Raw genomic sequence first — 17,366 nt, forward strand, 5'->3', positions numbered from 1 at the left:
TCCCATTCAGCCATTTTCTTGCTTTCATCTTACAAAGGCGATTGGATTTCCGAGTTATATGGTGTGATCTAAGAGAAGAGGGAGGTGCAGCTGTGAAGGTTGAAGAATGTGGGAGCATGCGTAAGATAGCTCGTTTATTTTCATTTTTCCAATTCGATTGCTTGCGGCAACACTACAATGGCAGGTACATATGCCATCGTGTCCAAGTCGAGGCTTAGCATCCATCGCGTTTACGTCTTTGTGGCCGACGCAACAGGTGGCAATCAAGAGCGGTACCAAAAAGAAGAGCTTGAAATTTCTTCAAGGTATGCGAGCTCGAGGAGACATCAGATTCTGTCTTCCGGAAGAAAGCGCCCGTTCGACGCGACCTTGGAATCTACCAAGCTTTGGAGCGATGTCAACGCGCTCCAAGCCCGCTAGATTTGGCCGACACGTCATAAAGGGCACACCAGCATTATAATTATTAGTTAAGCTGCTGAAATGAAGCTCGGCATGAATGTCTTTGTGTCGATACAAGGTTGCGAGGCACCTTTCCATACATTTGGACATGAAAGAGGGTTGACACGCATTTAAGAGATGGTATCTGCAACCTGTAAATTGCTGAACAGAGAGGTGAATGGAACAAATCTGAGACGAGGCTCCAGTGTGAGAAGTCGGGGATGTACAATTCGTTAAGGTCAGCGAAGTTATCAGGGGAGCTTGGTGAGCTCCACTTAGACATGAAAGACGTGTGTGCAGCCTTGGTGTCAGCCTAGCGGTCGCTACAGTACACTTGAAGATGGCGAAACAATAGAATAAACAAGATATCCATATCTTTGACCTCTTTTTTGTTCATGTCTGGGTTCGCAACAAAGATATATCGGCATATAAAGCACAACGCGCAAGCCAAACGCAGAAAGAAAAATTGCCTCGTCAGCCAAATGTGCGGCGAAAAAAATTGGCCACCTCCTGCCGTTCTGAGGTTGAAATAGGAAAGAGCATTGGTCCGTGCAGAAGAGTGCCAAGGATTCAGCTTTCAAAGGCTCCTTCCATCACCAATTTTCGAAAGCGACGACCGACCGACTTTGCCTCTCGCCTTCCTTGATCATCGACGTTGCTCCTTCTCATCGCTCAGGCGCCTTCAAGTTCGCACTTTCTCCATCCAAACCGTCGCCGCAGTTGTGTCTTTCCTATTGCGCCGCAGCGATCGCACCTTCCTCTTGCCGTATCACACATATCCCCGATAGCACCTCTTCCGCCATCTTCGTCGCTATGGCCGCAGTACGTTGCACCTACCCCTCGCGCTTCGCTTCCTCTCCTTCTTTCTCTACTTCTTCCCCAGTCATCAATTTCCATATACTGACTTTGACACCGCTCTCTACAGAACGCTGGAAATCAGCCTCGCCCCTACGCTCAAGCCGCTGCCCAACAGCAGACTAACGGTGGTCCCCCAATGCCTACTCCAATGCCAGGCGCCGTACCTCTACTCCCAAATCAAGGTCGTATCATACAGCAGGGACCCATACGGGTTCTGTGCATTGCAGATGTCAGAGGTAGGTGACAAATTCGCTTTAATCGCATTTGGCTTTGCTGTTAGCTTGTACAGAGGCATCGTATCAACTGACGGTTTACTCAAGGCAACCTTCGTTCTTTGAATGAGCTCGCGCGTGAGGCAAGGGCTAGCTACATTATTCACACAGGTGACTTCGGTTTCTATGACGACCGCTCGCTAGATCGCATCGCAGAGAAGTATGTCCATATTCCGGGCGGAGATGTGCGGGCCTAAATATTACGAAAGGCTAATTTCTAGATAGAACTCTACGACATGTCGCCCAGTACTCGCCGCTACTTTCAGAGTCTGTCAAACGCCAGATTGCACAGTCACCGCCACAGCCGTCGATTAAGGACAAGATTCCAAGAGACCAACTCCCGCTTTCAGAGCTGCCCTTATTTCTGAACGGAACGTACAAATTGGACGTACCCGTCTACACAGTCTGGGGAGCATGTGAAGATGTGCAAGTCCTAGAAAAATTACGGTCCGGAGAATATAAAATCAACAACCTAAACATCATCGATGAGGCAAACTCTCGATTACTCGATATTGGAGGTGTCAAGCTACGACTCTTAGGTCTTGGTGGTGCTGTAGTCATGCACAAGCTATTTGACAACGGCGAGGGCAGGACGACCATTGCCGGAGGTCAGGGAACTATGTGGACGACGCTGCTGCAGATGGGCGAATTAATCGACACGGCAAACCGTGTCTACGACCCTACGGAGACTCGTATATTTATCACTCATGCATCGCCAGCACGTGAAGGGCTACTAAATCAGCTGTCTGTCACACTCAAGGCAGACTTCTCGATCTCGGCTGGACTTCACTTCAGGTACGGCAGCTCGTACAACGAATTCAGCGTAAACCCTACACTAGATCACTACCGCGGGAAGCTTGCCGCTTCACATGCATCTTTCGATGACGTTTGGCAGACCGTCAAGAATGAAGTAGAACCGGCGGTAGAAGATAACGAATCCCAGAAACGCCTCCTGTCATACGCGCTAGATCTCGTTTCGAAGATGCCTCAAGTAGCAAATGGTGGTAATCCTTTCGGCGGTCAGTCGGCACCAGGCAGCGGCACCATCGACGAGAGTGCATTCAAAAACATGTGGAACTTCAACTTGGCGGATGCAGCATATGGCTGGCTTGTGCTTGACATTGAGGGTGGACGCATCGGTACCGAGATGCGGGCCCAGGGCTTCAACTTCGCACACCGTGGTGGAAAAGCACAACAAAGTGCGCCTGCAGTACCAGCGCCTACAACAAGTGCACCAACAACTGGAAATACACAAGCCCCGTCCTCGCAACCACCCCCTTCACAATCAAGCCGTGCGCCTTCCGGTCCAACCACGCAGACCCGTCCAACAGGCCCTCAGCCGGCACGATCACCAGCACCCGCAACGCCCAAGGAGCCAGGCAAATCAACAACTCCTCAACCACCAGCCACGTCGACGGCCTCGCAAGCACCAGTTGAGAAGGAGGCCAAGACCAACGGTACTGAAAAATCCGGTGACTCTTCGAAAGATCCACCTCAGGACCGCAAACCTGTCCAAGCCCTTTTTATTCGCAACGTCAAATCCGATAATGATGCATGCAATTTAGTTGCCGAGGAGGACCGAGCAAATATCGACCACGTCGAGCATCGCGGTTCCGCATACATTGTGCATTTCAAGGGCCACAAAGAGATGACTGATGCATTCGCTCGTCTTCCTGCTGAACTCAAAGAGCGCCAGAGTGACCCAAGCAAGCCTACCGTAGCTGTGTACCGCGAACCAGCGCACCGCGGTGGTGCGCCAAGAGGAGGTGCAGCCGGTAACTGGGGTCCCAGACCGGCGGGGTCAGCTCCCGGGTATCGGTCTGCGAGCGATTCGGAAGGTGGCCGTGGAGGGATGAGAGGCGGACGAGGAACAAGAGGCGCGTCGAGAGGTGATAGAAGTGGACGTGGCGGACGAAGTGGGGCTGGAGCTCGTGGAGCCTCCGGAAAGGGCGCTGAAAGTAGTGCAACTCCGAGCAACGATTCAAAACCTGCACCATCGGGAGGTGATTCTTAGGTGACTTCCTAGTCAGTATGACCGCGGATACGCACTAAGCTCGACTGCTGCGGCGCATCGGCTTTCTCTGCATCGGCGCCTGGAGTGTTCTGCTTTTGACTTTGAAAATTTCGTTATTCATTGTTGACCCTGAAAGGATCTCGGATGTGCGTCACCTGCGCGCTCTGAATGCTTCGACTGAGCTCAGCCAGGCTGAGTTTGCAAAGAGGCTTCTCATTCAAGAGATTTTTAATCCATAGGAGTTCCAATCGGAATTCCTTTTTTTAGAAGAAAATGGAGAGGAAACTAGGTCATCGATTAACTCTCTCTTTGGGCGTTCTTGTCTTCATCATAATTATTAGCACCATCACTAGGTGGTGAAGTCACGAGGGCATGTGCTTCTATCGCCTTGCTGACTAACCTTGCTCCTTGTGTAACTCGTGAAGGAGTGGATGGTAGGAACGGAGAGATGATCGGCTGGACGTTAAGAGTTGTGCTCACTATGCAGTCGAGATGAGGTAAATAGAGCGCCTTCTCCTTTTCTAGGTATTTATTCAGAAGTGTAATCTAAAAAAAATATGGGATGATACTGTCAGAGGTGAACTTGTCGAGTAACAGTCAAGAGTCGTTATATATGATTTCCATTTTCAGTTACTGAAAGCGTTCCAGCTGCCGGGGTTAAGCTCAAGAATTACTTGGTTAAGTTATATGAGGCAAACAATGTGATATTATACCGAAAACCTTCATTTTGGAGGCTCTTCAAGAGTCCGAAGTGTAATCCGGTCTGGGATTGACAACCGAGCCCGTGATCGCGTGTTCTGGTCGCGCGCGACGAAGTTCCAAGCCTGGCAACTTACATCATCAGTCCAAGTCCCATCATTAACTTAAGTTATGTCCACCAGAAAACTGTTCACTGCACCGCTCGGTTTTGCTTACGCATGACATAGAGCGCCGACGAAGCCTTCCATATGAAGCTATACCACTGTCGTTCCGGGCGACATCTACGCCAACTTGCATGACATACATACATTTGACCAGCCATGACAAGACGAAGGACAGGCGGTAGAGTGGGCGCAAGAATCACGACGACAGCGCGCGGGAACGGTTCGCGCATACTTGGCAATGAAAATGACGTTCCAGATGTGTACAGGGAGATGATGCGTGAGGATGCTGCAGCCACGGTAGCGCGCACTGACGACGACGATTCAAGGCCTCGAAAGAAGCCACGGCGAGCTGGAGACCGAGTGACGAATCGAGCACCTCTTGCGGCGAACCCGAACAACGAGCAGAAAGAAAAGACAGCTTCAACGTTTCATGTTCATTCGAGTCCCCCGGCCGATGAGAAGCCGGCGCGGAGTATTGAGCAGGAAAAGGACAGTGACTCTGAGCTTGAATTCGAAGACGTGCATCTCGCTAGCGATGATCACACGAGCGCAGACGAGATTGGCAATGATACACTCCCCGAGCTGATGAAGGGTCTTGAGGACGGCGGACTTTCGATTGTAGCAAAGGCGCCAGGCGAACTTGCGACGACGTCAAAAGCACGGAAGAATAAGAAGAGGATCACATCAGCTGAGCGGAGCGTTAGGCTGGCCCTGCATAAAATGCACGTGTGTTGTTTACTTTATCATGTGTTCTACAGAAATCAGTGGTGTAATGACCAATTTGCGCAGGTGAGTTTGCCCGAGGCAGGTCCTATTTCTCCAGTACAATTCAAATTTACAGCCGGACAACAGGCAATTCTCAAGAAGATGGTCCCCTTCAGAACAGTTCAGCTGCTCAACCCAGACTTGCGGGCTAGCCAAGCACAAAGCTCGAGTTTCTTCCTCCTCGGCTTGAATCAAATCACGGATTTGTTCTTCGACAGGTTCCAGATCGAGTCCCTTGGTATGCAGCGTCCACAATGGGTTGTGGAAAGAGATGATATTGCGAAGATCACGCTACACGATGCGAGCGAAAAGCCGACGGAACTAAGCGATTTCAGAAGAGCGGCACAGAGCCTAAAGGGGTCAGCAGATTTAGGAGCGCAGCTTTTTTGCTGTCTGCTGAGAGCAGTTGGTGTCGAAGCTCGGCTCGTGTGTTCGTTACAGGTGCTCGGGTTTGCCAGTACGGTCAAGGAAGTAGCAGAGGCCTCGAACGCTGCCACACCAGTAAAGAAAACACTATATCTTCATGACTTTACACGCAGCTCCGATGAAGGAGCTACTGGAGACGGTGTCAACAGCCTCGCACACCAGACTTCGTCACGCATCGCGCGAGTTGGTCAACCGCGCGCGACTACGTCCGAGGTCGTCAGTCAAACCGCTCGTCGCCTAAGTGGTACCCGCCCGCGAGTCGAGAGGCCCGCATACCCTGTCTTCTGGGTAGAGGCGTTCAATTCGGCGCATCAGAAATGGATTGCTATCGATCCAATAGCAACGCACACCGTCAACAAGCCCGCGCGCCTCGAGCCCGGCGTCAATGACGCAAGAAATTCCATGTGTTATGTCTTCGCGTTCGAGGAAGATGGCGTGGCCCGGGATGTTACGCGTCGGTATGCGAAAGCATTCACCGCGAAAACGAGGAAGTTGCGAGTGGAAAGCACAGATGGCGGCGCAAGGTGGCTACGAAAAGCTCTGAAATTGTTCTCAAGAGTCCCCGCGCTTGACCGCGATGCGCTTGAGGATGCGGAATTGACGGCCAAAGCTGCGGCAGAAGGCATACCCAAGAACGTGCTCGATTTCAAGAATCACCCCTTGTTTGCTCTAGAAAGACATTTGAGGCGAAACGAAGTCATTTATCCGAAGACGGAGAGTGGACGCATTAACGTGGGCACAGCGAACAAACCCAAGTTTGAGAGTGTGTACCGAAGAAGCAATGTACATGTTGTGAAGAGCGCGGCTAAATGGTTCAGGCTTGGTCGTGAAATTAAAATGGGTGAACAACCCATGAAGCATGCGATGCCGCGGAAGGGGGTGCGCGTTACAGAGAGCCCGTTAGAAACGGACACTGCTGAACATACGGGGGTTGGTCTCTATGCCGTATTCCAGACGAAAGTCTACGTCCCACCTCCTGTGGTCAACGGCAAGATCCCCAAGAACGCTTATGGGAATATAGACGTGTTTGTTCCCAGCATGATTCCTGAGGGCGCGGTCTGGATCCGGGCTCCTGAAGCCAAACAGGCCGCGAGGATTCTGAGTATAGACTATGCAGACGCAGTCACAGGTTTTGATTTCCAACGTCGGCATGGAACTGCAAGGATCGATGGCGTTGTAGTTGCGGAAGAATGTTTTGAGGCGATGGAAATAGTGTGTGAAGCGATCAGGGAAACGGCACGAGAGGAGAGGGAGGAGGACAAGAAGAGGGAAGTGCTGAGACTCTGGAGAAGGTTTATCGTAGGTTTGAAAGAAGCAAGAAGGATAGAGGGGTATCTACGGGATAACGAGCAACCGACGGACAGTACAATTGTGCCAGACTCACGAGCTCCTGGCGAGCGAGATGACTATATGCTTCGTGATGAGGAGGAGGAGGACGATGGGGGAAATAAATCGAGGCTGCGCCAAACGACTCGCACGTCTCGTGCAACCCAGGACGACGGTGGTGGGTTTTTGCTTGACTCTGGTGACGAGAGCGATATGTGCGCAGGAGGATTCATAGCCGAAACCTCAGATGACGATGGCAGGAGCGACGCATTTCTTTCCAAAGAGACCGTTACCAAAGATAAGGGTGACGACGAAGACGACGAAGACGATGTCGACAGTGATTACCCACTTGAATCTGAAAGAAGTTCAAGTGATTGCGACCAGCCAGACGCATCTTTAATTGATGCAGCAAATGGCGGTCCAGCGAAAGACGAATATCCATTCGGTTTTACGAATATCAGGGTGCCTGTGTCGAGCCGAAGAACGGAAAGCGACGGTCATCAAAAGACGGCGTGTCTGGCGCGAGTAATTAGAGGAATGAGACGATCAGGCCCGCGGGAACAAGAACAGCGTTCTTTTGCAGCTGGGGAAGCGACAAGCAAAGATTCAAGAAGTGATGGAGATAACGGGAAGCCAATGGATAGGAAAGATGACCGGCCGGACAATACGCTGGGAGATGCAGTGACGAAGGATAATGCTCCAAAGCCCATTGGCAGCTCTACCAAGGCAGAGCAACAAAGAAAGTTTTCACCACCCTTGCCACGCACTGGGGATTTTCATGAAGCAGAAAACCACGCAGAGAAGAGCGATATACAAGCACCTGTGGTATCAGAAGTACCTGATCCAGATCAAGTCGAAGAACCGCCTGTTTCCAGTTACGAATATGACGAGGACATGCTAGAAGAAGACCCGGAAGATGAAGATGCGGAGCCAGAGTGGCTTGCATGATATCGTGATAATTTATTGTTTGTATCGTAGTTTTTTTTGGCCCTGGTGAAACGTCTTTGGGGTTAAAGGGGCTAAACTAGAATTTGCGCCCTGAGATGATTCAGTAAAGCAAGTGGTTTGTCGGAAACCACGGGTGCTAACACTAGGAGTTGGCTCCGGCGCGCATCGCGATTGGGAGATGGTCCAATGAAAAATTCGTCACTATCTCCCCGTTGCTTTCGGTGCCGCGTATTTTTGTTGCGAATGCGAGGTCGATCTGACTACGTAGTAGGTGGATCAAGCGACGTGTCGTTTTATAATGACGATGCCGCACAACGACATATTGCAAGCACGCTGTGCCATGGACACTCCTCTGGCAGGATGGGTCAAAGCGTATCCAACGGGAATATTGATGTTGGACGTGAATTCGGCTTCTCGGTAGCCGGGTGTCCTGCCGGAGCGCCGAGAGTGCTGCGTAGCAGCAGGTCAGAAATGGTTGAGCTCGCTAATGAGCCTAGTGGTAGCTAGCCAAAGCGGACTGGTGAAACTGTGCTGCCACTGTTCGACCACAGCGCATATCCGTAGTGGCAGTAATAAAACCTCGGACTCAAGAGGTATTATTATTCCAGGAGCCAGACATCGCGCTTTGAATGTGCGATCGGGGTTCCACAAAGGCCAGGACCCACCAGGCAGAAGGGGAGAAATGCTCAACTTAGTCAGCCCCTGGCATTCTGAGAATTCCATCGCAAAAGTCGCATCTCGGACACGCATGGGTTTCGGAGAAAAGCAGGATTACGTCGGCGGCGATCCTGACCCTCCAGAAGGGTGCGTGGCCATGCGCGTGAGGCATTGATGCCTCACAGAGCGTCACGAACGTCCAGATCCTCTTGAACAGCCGTCGACACCCCTGATACCGAATGATTATGACGCTCGAAGAGCACATGAAAAGCGTAGTCCTGCTGGCACGCCGTCGGGCAGCTAGTGGGCACTTTTTCTTTGGGGGGGGGGGCGAGCCTCTGGCTGGCAGCAGGACCAAGCTCCGCAGCGGATGCTACTGCGTGGTCCAGATCTTTTCTGTGGCTGCCTCTACACGACGGCCTGTCCCTGCTCTTCTCACGTTAGTCGTGGTGTGGAGATTGCTGAGAAGACACTGCTGGAGGCGGGCACTTCACGAGTCGGCGAGATGGCCGGCGATCTCTTGCCTTTTCCTGATCGGCAGGCCGGTGGCTTGCGAGGAAAGGGTTCGATCGGTGATCTGCTGATGAATAGACTTCGCGCGTCGCATGCCGATGCTGGGGCTGGGCTGCTGTGCTGCTGTTGCTGCTGCTGATGCTGCCGGTGTCGCCCGTGGAAAAAGAGCAGAAGCTGCGATATGGTGAGATCATTGATTTTTGACGAGACGCGACGGCGCACTGGGTGGTGGGGTGCCTCAGAGAGCATGCGATCGGAAGCATCGCTCGGAAGCTCGATCCAGCAGAGGCGCGCGATCTGGTCTGGCGCGTGCCTGTGCAGTTCCGCACAGCAGCACCTTGGTGGTTTGTTCCGCTTCACGGCTGGAGGCGGTGCGAGGAGCCCGAGGACGGGCGTGGTTGACTGCTGCGGCGACGCAAAAGGCGGGCTGCCAGGCAAGGGCTCGTGCCAGGGAGGGGAAAAAAATGAGGATGGGATTTGTGACCGTTTCCCGTCCTTCGTGCTCGACCCTGCTGGAGCCTCCCACCACATCCACCTTTTTGCGGCCCCCCCGAACGCATGATCCTGCTGCACCGCAAAGCCGTCGTGCTCAAGGAACATCCGTCGGCCGTTGCTTCTGATGCTCCGCGCATCCTCCTGTCAACTGCATCCTTCTCTCAAGCTGCTCTTGTGCCCGTCTCGTTTGCTCAACACCCGAGGAGACCCCCATCACGACATCGACCCAGCACGCCGAAGCGTCGGGCACCCCAGACAATAGCCACGCCCTCGGAGCTCGTATCCATCTGCCTGCCAGCTCTGGGTCGTGCCACAGCAATTCTTGCCGCTGCCTCCTTACGGCCCACTCAGCTCGGTGCCGTGCAATAGCTTGCTGGACCGGCCGTGTTCGCAGTCGAAGCTCGCAGGTCGAAGTTTCAAGCGCATCCCATGGTCACCTAATCTTGTTCGAGGTCCGTCAACGGGCACAATCGTCGCCGTCGTCGACATCGTCGCTCGGTCAACAGGTAAGGCGGTTTTAGCTGGCCGACCATCACAACTGAGAATCGACGATCGGCGATCGGAACCTCGTTGCCACTGATTTCGTGTCAAACCTCACCACGTCTGCCGCCCGCCCACCATGCCGAAGAACGGTGGAGATGGCGATTCAACGTCTGGCGGTGGGTCGCAGCATCGAGACGAAGTTCCTCCGTCGCTATCGACCTCTTCGCAGCAGTCTGGCCTGGATCGCACGGTCGTCCACGCTGAACATGATTCACCCACGTCCGGCCGGGTCCATAGGGGCTCGGTGTCCTCGCCCACCACTTCAGAGCTCGGCATCATGAGCCCAGGTCCGACGGACAGGGTGTTTCCGATACGCAGCGTTGTGCAGGTAGATCCAACCATCGCGCCTGCAGCCAGAGAGCACAATCACGACTCGTATTTTGGGAACATAGGACGGGCCATGGACAGGAGGCGTGCATCTACCAGCACAGAGGGCTCTATCAGAGGCTCAGATGGATCACGCGTCGGCGGTGGTCCGCGGCTGAACCGGCCGCTCCGTTCGGAAGAAGTAGCAAGCGCCAGCGCCCAGAACTCGAGGTCAAACCCTCCACGACTTCCCCCGCAGGTATTTAGTGAGATCATTGGGAATAGAGGAGACGAGGGCGAGGCCAGCTCGTCGCATATGCCATCTCAGGGCGCACCCTCGAACAAGAGTGCCGTCTCCGGAGACCAGGATCTGGGCGGGCTTGTGACAACACGCTTCAAGCATGTAGTCACGGAGGACGGCCATGCCATCATAACGGGCAGAGATGGCGACGCCCCCCAGCGCTGCGAAGACGAGCCAATACACATACCGGGTGCCGTGCAGGGCTTTGGCTTGCTGATAGCACTGATGGAGGTTGAAGGCAAGCTGCAAGTGCGGATCGTGAGTGAGAATTCAAAGAGAATTATTGGGTACACTCCTAAACAGCTGTTCGAGCTGGAGAGTTTTACGGATATCCTCTCAGAAGAGCAGGCAGACAATCTGCTTGATCACATTGACTTCATCAGGGAGGAGGAAACGGACGTGGCAACAAACGGACCAGAAGTTTTCACCATGAGTATACGCTCACCTAAACGGAAATCTACAAAGTTGTGGTGCGCGATGCATGTCAATGACAGCAATCCGGGTCTCATCATTTGCGAGTTTGAACTTGAAGATGATTTTCAAAATCCTCTGGCTCCTTCTGATGATTTGACCCCCGACGATCCGGAGGACACGCTTCACGCGAACCCTACCGCGGAAGAGTATGCTGAGTCGACGCAAAATATAAGCAGGCCATTGCGGGTCCTGCGAAGTGCGCGCAAACGTCGAGGCGAAGCAGCTGCGATGGAAGTCTTCAACATCATGTCGCAGGTGCAGGAGCAACTTGCCGCCGCTCCAACCTTGGATCGATTTTTAAAGGTTTTAGTAGGCGTTGTGAAAGAATTGACGGGATTCCACCGCGTGATGATTTACCAATTTGATCATCAGTGGAACGGCAAGGTCGTAACGGAACTGGTCGACCCACGAGCAACAAAGGATCTGTATCTTGGATTGCACTTTCCAGCATCGGACATCCCCAAGCAAGCTCGGGATCTGTATAAGATCAACAAAGTGCGCATGCTGTACGATCGCGATCAGGAAACTGCACGTCTGGTGTGCAAGACCATGCAAGATTTGGAGAATCCACTTGACCTGACGTACTCGTATCTGCGAGCCATGTCGCCTATTCACCTGAAATACCTGGCCAATATGGCCGTCCGTTCCTCCATGTCGATATCTATCAACGCTTTCAACGAGCTCTGGGGCTTGATTTCTTGTCATTCCTACGGTCCAAGGGGCATGCGCGTCGCATTTCCAATCCGCAAGATGTGCAGGTTAGTCGGAGATATCGCGTCACGAAATATCGAACGCCTGTCATATGCTTCCCGGTTACAGGCCCGTAAGCTCATAAACACCGTGCCTTCGGAGCACAATCCGTCCGGTTACATAATCGCTTCTTCAGAAGATCTGCTCAAGTTGTTCAATGCTGACTGCGGTCTTTTGTCAATTCAAGGCGAGACCAAGATTTTGGGAAGGTTGGAGCAATCGCAAGAAGCACTTGCAATGCTGGAGTACTTGCGCATGCGCAAATTCACCGCTGTGACTACGTCACAGGACATTGTTCATGATTTCCCAGATCTGAAATATGCGCCTGGATTCTCTTTTTTGGCAGGCTTGTTATTTGTGCCCTTGTCAGCCGGAGGTCACGATTTCATCGTTTTCTTTCGAAAGGGACAGCTAAGGGAGGTCAAGTGGGCCGGAAATCCTTATGAGAAGGTCATCAAGGAAGGCACCGAGGGCTATCTTGAACCACGCAAAAGCTTTAAACTCTGGTCCGAGATGGTCGTTGGCCGATGCAAGGAATGGACAGAAGAGGAAGTCGAAACCGCGGCCGTGCTTTGTCTCGTGTATGGGAAATTCATTGAGGTGTGGCGTCAAAAAGAGGCAGCGCTACAAAAGAGCCAGCTGACCCGTTTACTCCTTGCAAATTCAGCTCACGAGGTTCGAACACCACTGAACGCTATCATCAATTATCTCGAGATCGCACTTGAGGGTACGCTGGATCAAGAGACGAGAGAAAACCTTGCGAAGTCACACTCGGCTTCTAAATCCCTCATCTACGTTATAAACGATTTACTTGATTTGACTAAGACAGAGGAGGGCGTTGAACTGATCAAGGGCGAATCGTTTGATCTCAAGGCTACGTTGAAGGAAGCAACAGAGTCATTTCACAGTGATGCCAAGCGCAAGGGCATCAGCTACGAAGTGGTCGAACATCCCGGCTTGCCGAACAATGTCATTGGTGATCAGAGGAGAGTTAGACAAGCAATCACGAACATCACGGCCAACGCAATTCAAGCAACTTCGCAGGGCAGCGTAACCGTCGAAATGTACGTCTCTGGCCAGATGGAACAACACATTGATGTTGAGGTCGTTGTGACGGACACGGGAAAGGGTATGAGCGATCAAACCGTAGATGCAATATTCAGAGACATGGAACAAGTACAATCCGAAATGCTAGATCCAGCTTCCTTCGAGCAAGAGGGCGACGGAAAGAAGGTCACTCCTGCAGGAAAGGAAGGACGCACATTAGGTTTAGGTTTGGCAGTCGTTGCGAGAATCATTCGCAACATGAACGGCCAAATGAGGCTTAAATCAGAAGAAGGCAAAGGCTCTAGATTCGCACTTCAATTCCCCTTTGAGCTGCCGAGCGGAGACGAACAGGTCAAGCTTGCGCCGCCTGGACCATCATCACTAATATCTTTGTCGGAAACAGGAAAGGATGAAATTCTTCTCGTCAAAAAGGACACTCCTAGATCGAGAACAGGCTCTGTAAGTAGCGGCTCGCTGTTACAGAAACGCAACAGCGCAGATTCGCTGCATTCGATGAACAGCAAAAAGAGCGTGAAAAGCGTTGGCAGCGCTCAATCTGCAAGAAGCGACGTGGATCGGCTTATTGAAGCAATCCAGGGCCCTCACATGGCGGAGGAGAAGAGACCATTACATCCTGCACGTGGATCGAGGGGAAGTCATTCTAGACCAAGTCTAGAAATGAGACACAGCTACGCGGGGGACCCTACGAATTCACAGTTCGCGAAAGCGCAGAGTGTTGAGCAGGCTCTCGCATCAAATGAGGAAATACAGGACCGTCCAGTCGTTGCACCCACCCCGGGTGAAGAACAGCTTCCGTTCTCCAATGCACCAGTGCGCGCTATCAAAGTTCCTGATGATGAGGAGACTCCCATATCGCCACAGCCCCGCAGGCCCGATTCAGCTGGAGCCGTTATGACCGACATACGACATGCTATCAATGAGAGCGGCAAAGACAAGTCTTCAGAAGATTCACACCGGCAAGAGCGGTCGTCAAAAATCCTGGATGCGAAAGAGATGGTCATTCTTGTTGCTGAAGACGACCCAATCAATAGCAAAATTGTAAAAAAAAGGATGGAAAGTCGCGGGCACAAAGTCAGGCTGACAACTAATGGAGAGGAATGCGCAACTGCATACTGCGAGGGGAGCGGAGAGTACGATGCTGTGTTGATGGATATCCAGGCATGTTCCCTTTTCCAAGCTTCCCTTTGTCTCGATTATTTGAATGCTTCATGAGGCTAACAAGTACTGGTGATAAACAGATGCCAATTGTTGACGGGCTGACATCGACAAAGATGATTCGTTCTTACGAGAAAACGACGGCTTCACATAAACTCTCTCCGCGTGCTGCCCTCAACGGTCGCATTCCCATTATCGCCGTCTCTGCATCGCTTGAAGAGCGTGAAAGGGATACGTATGTTAGTGCTGGCTTTGATGCTTGGATCCTCAAACCCATTTCATTCGATCGGCTCCAAACACTTCTTGAATGCATTGTTGATGCAAAGACGAGAGAAGAGTGTTTGTATAAGCCCGGGCACTGGGAACAAGGCGGTTGGTTTGAGAATGCACATTCGGCGGGTGATCAAACGGAGCCAAAAACTCAGTCCGACAAAGACGTGGCTTTAGGAGCAGATTCTTCACGTGCTTGTGCAATTAGAAATGAAGAGAGTGAAGGCCAATCGGAATCGCTCCAAACCGGTGTTGGCGACACGTCTCCAACAAAGAGCACCTCTGCGCCTGCTGCTGTTTCTATCGGGAGCGAAGAAAGCACTCATAAAGTCAATGTGACTGAAGCGGAGCTAGCGAACGAGCCGGGCCCACAGGAGTCTTTGAGCAAGCTAGACACATCATGAGTCACTCAGTTTTGATGTAGGTTGCAGTTTATGCTCCCGCAGCCACGAATCGTGCGGTTGCACGACGGCGTTGTGTACAACACAGAATTGCGCCTTGTTTTCTCGTTTCACGTATTTTGGCCGGCTGGTAGCTCCCAACGCTGCGCGGAAAAGCGCAGCATGACATTTACCATTTCAATGTAAGAAACATTTAGACAAAGACCATAAACCGCATGCATAACGATATTCAAGTGTGCCTCTCTTCATATATGTGTAACTGCTTACGACAAATGCGACAAACAAAAGATTTGCAACAAATTTCATGCTTTTTTGCTTGGAGGATGATGTCGATGACCCACATGCATATCTATGCGAGCTTCAGACATCAACATAACACTACAAAAATCATACTGATTATTTTCTTTTCACGAATGATTTCGGGTAAGGCTATATTCTTACGCAATACTCTTCCAGGCCTCCATCTCTGACGAAGCCGATGGGCTGACTGTTTGCTAACAGTTAACGTCGAAGCAGACATGATGTGGAGCGACTGTACAGATAGACTATGAAGCACCCACCGGACATCTCAACTTGGGCAAAATCAGATGGATCAGATCGTAAGGTTCGTTACGTATATCATGTGAGCTAAGAGGTATATAACAAATCTCTGGGCTGAAAAAAAGCCACGACGAAAATGCGAAGAAACGATGCTAGTCACGCCTCCCCCCCACCCACGAAAAAAAAAAAGCCCAAATGCAGCTGAGTAGATAGTCGAAGATGCCCAAAAGTAAAGAGGAAACAAATATTCGATATTGCTGCACCCCTCAGCCCGTGGAGGTCCTCTCACACCCTCCTGTCGGGCGAAAACAACATCCTCAGCGCGCTCGGGGCCTTCTTCTTCTTCCCGTCCTTGTCCTTTGTTCTTCCAGTAGAGGTGCCGGCCTTGGAGCTTGCCTTGTGGCGGTGGCCGCTCTTGCTCTTGTGAGTCTTGTGGCTTCTGGTGCTCTTTACGTCGTCGGCCCGAAGCACGCCTTCCTCGGCGAGACGCGTGCGGGCGTCCGGCGTGATGAACTCGCCGTCGACGGTCGAGCCCGCGCTCTCGGCCGCCACGTCGGCGATGCCGCGACGCCACATCTCGATCCTGCTCAGATCGACGTCCTCGAGCTCGTGCAGCTCCATGGGAGCCTCGAGCTCCCTCTCCTCCTTGGTCTCCTTGATGCGCTTGATGATCTTGTACCCGCCGAGCATGACGACGGTCACGCCCACGCCCAGGCCGGCCGCGATCAGGAACTGGGGACTCATCAGTAGCGCGGTGGCGGCCGGGAACGCGCTCTTGAGAGCGCCAAGCGCGCCGGGAGCCATCTTCGCGGCCAGGTTCGAGATCTCGGCCAAGGTGAGCGCGACGGCGGCAAGCGCGTCCGGATTTTTCTGCAGATGCTCGACCATCGTCGTGACGCTGTACTGCAGGCAGTTCGCTTCGTCGAGCAGCTTCGTCAGGGTGGTCATCTTGCCGCGTAGCTCCTCGTCGTCGTGATACCTGGTCTGAGGGACGGGTGGCGGCAGATCGCCGTATGCCAAGTCCATGTCGATGCTCGATCTGCGGCTCCAGCTATTGTGCGGTTCCGAGTACCGTCTCCCTGGAGGAGCCACGGCGAGATAGTTGCCGTCCGTGTGTCTTCGAGTAAGTTCCTTGTTGCGTATTGGCAACGCTTCCTCCTCTATGGCTGACCTCGGCACACCATGTCGCTGTGGCTGTGGATCGTTTCCGTAGTACGTGTCCGTGTAGCCTCGCACTGCCGAAGGGCGCTCTCCACGTCTTGTACTCTTGGATCGGTGGGCTGGCTTGGATCTATGGGATGATGCTCGACTCGCCGCATCGCCTTCTAGCTGTTTTTGGGCTCGTCGTTCGGCACGCTTCCGCTCGAACTCGGCCTCCCGATATGCTTCGATCTCAGCTTTGCGTTCTCGGTAGGCGGCTCTGGCCTCTTTCCACACATTGACCAGCTGCTTGCTCTGCAGATGCCTGAGTACTAGGATCCAAGGACGAAGTGGCAGGTATCCTACTTACACTGCTAACAATCTTACCCGACTTGTTGACCACGGTAATGGTCTGACCGAGAGGCATGTTGGCCTGCCTGCTTTGGAGGAGTTTGCACCAGGCAAATTCTCTCTGAGGTATAAATGAGGTGGTCAAAAGGTGGCGAGAATCGTGGAACCAATGGAGACGGTTGGCGCGTTTAACGGCCGCCAGCAAATCGCGGTGAAGAAACAAGAATTTCTACTTAAATGAGTCCGCAACTTCATTCACAGGGGTGAGAGCCAAAAAAAAAAAAGGAGGGAAGCAAGATTGCAAAAAGAATATCAAGGATCAAAATGCAGGCTTTTGAGATGAATTCTGGATCCAAAGATGCTCGGAGGACTGGCCAGGCTGAAGCATCGGGTACAACAGCGATCATAGCTGCGGCGGCTAAAAGTGATCTTTATCAGCTGCTCAGGAGAACGCTCTTTTTGCAGACTCGTATCGTGCCCGCGTTTGGCCAG

The 17,366-nt window shown here is 52.4% G+C and overlaps 4 protein-coding genes across 6 annotated transcripts; 3 read left to right on the top strand and 1 right to left on the bottom strand.

The window, feature by feature from the left end:
* Positions 1-1,048: 1,048 nt before the first annotated feature.
* On the top strand, positions 1,049-4,189 carry PV09_04690 (uncharacterized protein). Its single transcript, XM_016358083.1, has 4 exons — positions 1,049-1,260; positions 1,364-1,532; positions 1,617-1,728; positions 1,794-4,189. Exons 1-4 carry the CDS (start codon positions 1,252-1,254, stop codon positions 3,580-3,582), a joined length of 2,079 nt encoding a protein of 692 aa, XP_016214285.1. The 5' UTR covers positions 1,049-1,251; the 3' UTR covers positions 3,583-4,189.
* Positions 4,190-4,416: 227 nt separating this feature from the next.
* PV09_04691 lies at positions 4,417-8,129 on the top strand. 2 transcript variants are annotated; one of them, XM_016358084.1, is made up of 2 exons: positions 4,417-5,234; positions 5,298-8,129. In XM_016358084.1, exons 1-2 carry the CDS (start codon positions 4,602-4,604, stop codon positions 7,908-7,910), a joined length of 3,246 nt encoding a protein of 1,081 aa, XP_016214286.1. In that variant the 5' UTR covers positions 4,417-4,601; the 3' UTR covers positions 7,911-8,129. The 2 variants fall into 2 exon arrangements, with proteins under 2 accessions (XP_016214286.1, XP_016214287.1); XM_016358085.1 differs by having other exon boundaries at positions 4,417-5,171.
* A 1,435-nt stretch (positions 8,130-9,564) lies between these two features.
* Positions 9,565-15,618, top strand: PV09_04692. Of its 2 annotated transcripts, XM_016358087.1 has the most exons (4): positions 9,565-14,175; positions 14,256-15,025; positions 15,078-15,266; positions 15,345-15,618. In XM_016358087.1, the coding sequence occupies exons 1-2, from the start codon at positions 10,195-10,197 to the stop codon at positions 14,844-14,846; spliced, it is 4,572 nt and encodes a 1,523-aa protein (XP_016214289.1). In that variant the 5' UTR covers positions 9,565-10,194; the 3' UTR covers positions 14,847-15,025; positions 15,078-15,266; positions 15,345-15,618. The 2 variants fall into 2 exon arrangements, with proteins under 2 accessions (XP_016214289.1, XP_016214288.1); XM_016358086.1 differs by having other exon boundaries at positions 14,256-15,266.
* On the bottom strand, positions 15,558-17,366 carry PV09_04693 (uncharacterized protein). Its single transcript, XM_016358088.1, has 2 exons — positions 16,894-17,366; positions 15,558-16,838 (listed from the first exon to the last, which is right to left on the bottom strand). Exons 1-2 carry the CDS (start codon positions 16,948-16,950, stop codon positions 15,669-15,671), a joined length of 1,227 nt encoding a protein of 408 aa, XP_016214290.1. The 5' UTR covers positions 16,951-17,366; the 3' UTR covers positions 15,558-15,668.

The sequence above is a fragment of the Verruconis gallopava genome (genome assembly GCF_000836295.1).
Source record: "Verruconis gallopava strain CBS 43764 unplaced genomic scaffold supercont1.13, whole genome shotgun sequence".
NCBI classification, from domain to species: Eukaryota; Fungi; Ascomycota; class Dothideomycetes; order Venturiales; family Sympoventuriaceae; genus Verruconis; species Verruconis gallopava.

Bases quoted from the DNA above. Each gene is read 5' to 3' on its own strand.
- PV09_04691 (XM_016358084.1), top strand. From the start codon at position 4,602: ATGACAAGACGAAGGACAGGCGGTAGAGTGGGCGCAAGAATCACGACG. The intron at 5,235-5,297 runs GTGAGTTTGCCC...GCCGGACAACAG, and splicing joins GTAATGACCAATTTGCGCAG to GCAATTCTCAAGAAGATGGT.
- PV09_04693 (XM_016358088.1), bottom strand. From the start codon at position 16,950: ATGCCTCTCGGTCAGACCATTACCGTGGTCAACAAGTCGGGTAAGATT. The intron at 16,839-16,893 runs GTAAGTAGGATA...AGGCATCTGCAG, and splicing joins CGGGTAAGATTGTTAGCAGT to AGCAAGCAGCTGGTCAATGT.
- PV09_04692 (XM_016358086.1), top strand. From the start codon at position 10,195: ATGCCGAAGAACGGTGGAGATGGCGATTCAACGTCTGGCGGTGGGTCG. The intron at 14,176-14,255 runs GCATGTTCCCTT...GGTGATAAACAG, and splicing joins CTGTGTTGATGGATATCCAG to ATGCCAATTGTTGACGGGCT.
- PV09_04690 (XM_016358083.1), top strand. The intron at 1,533-1,616 runs GTAGGTGACAAA...GGTTTACTCAAG, and splicing joins GTGCATTGCAGATGTCAGAG to GCAACCTTCGTTCTTTGAAT. The intron at 1,729-1,793 runs GTATGTCCATAT...ATTTCTAGATAG, and splicing joins CTAGATCGCATCGCAGAGAA to AACTCTACGACATGTCGCCC.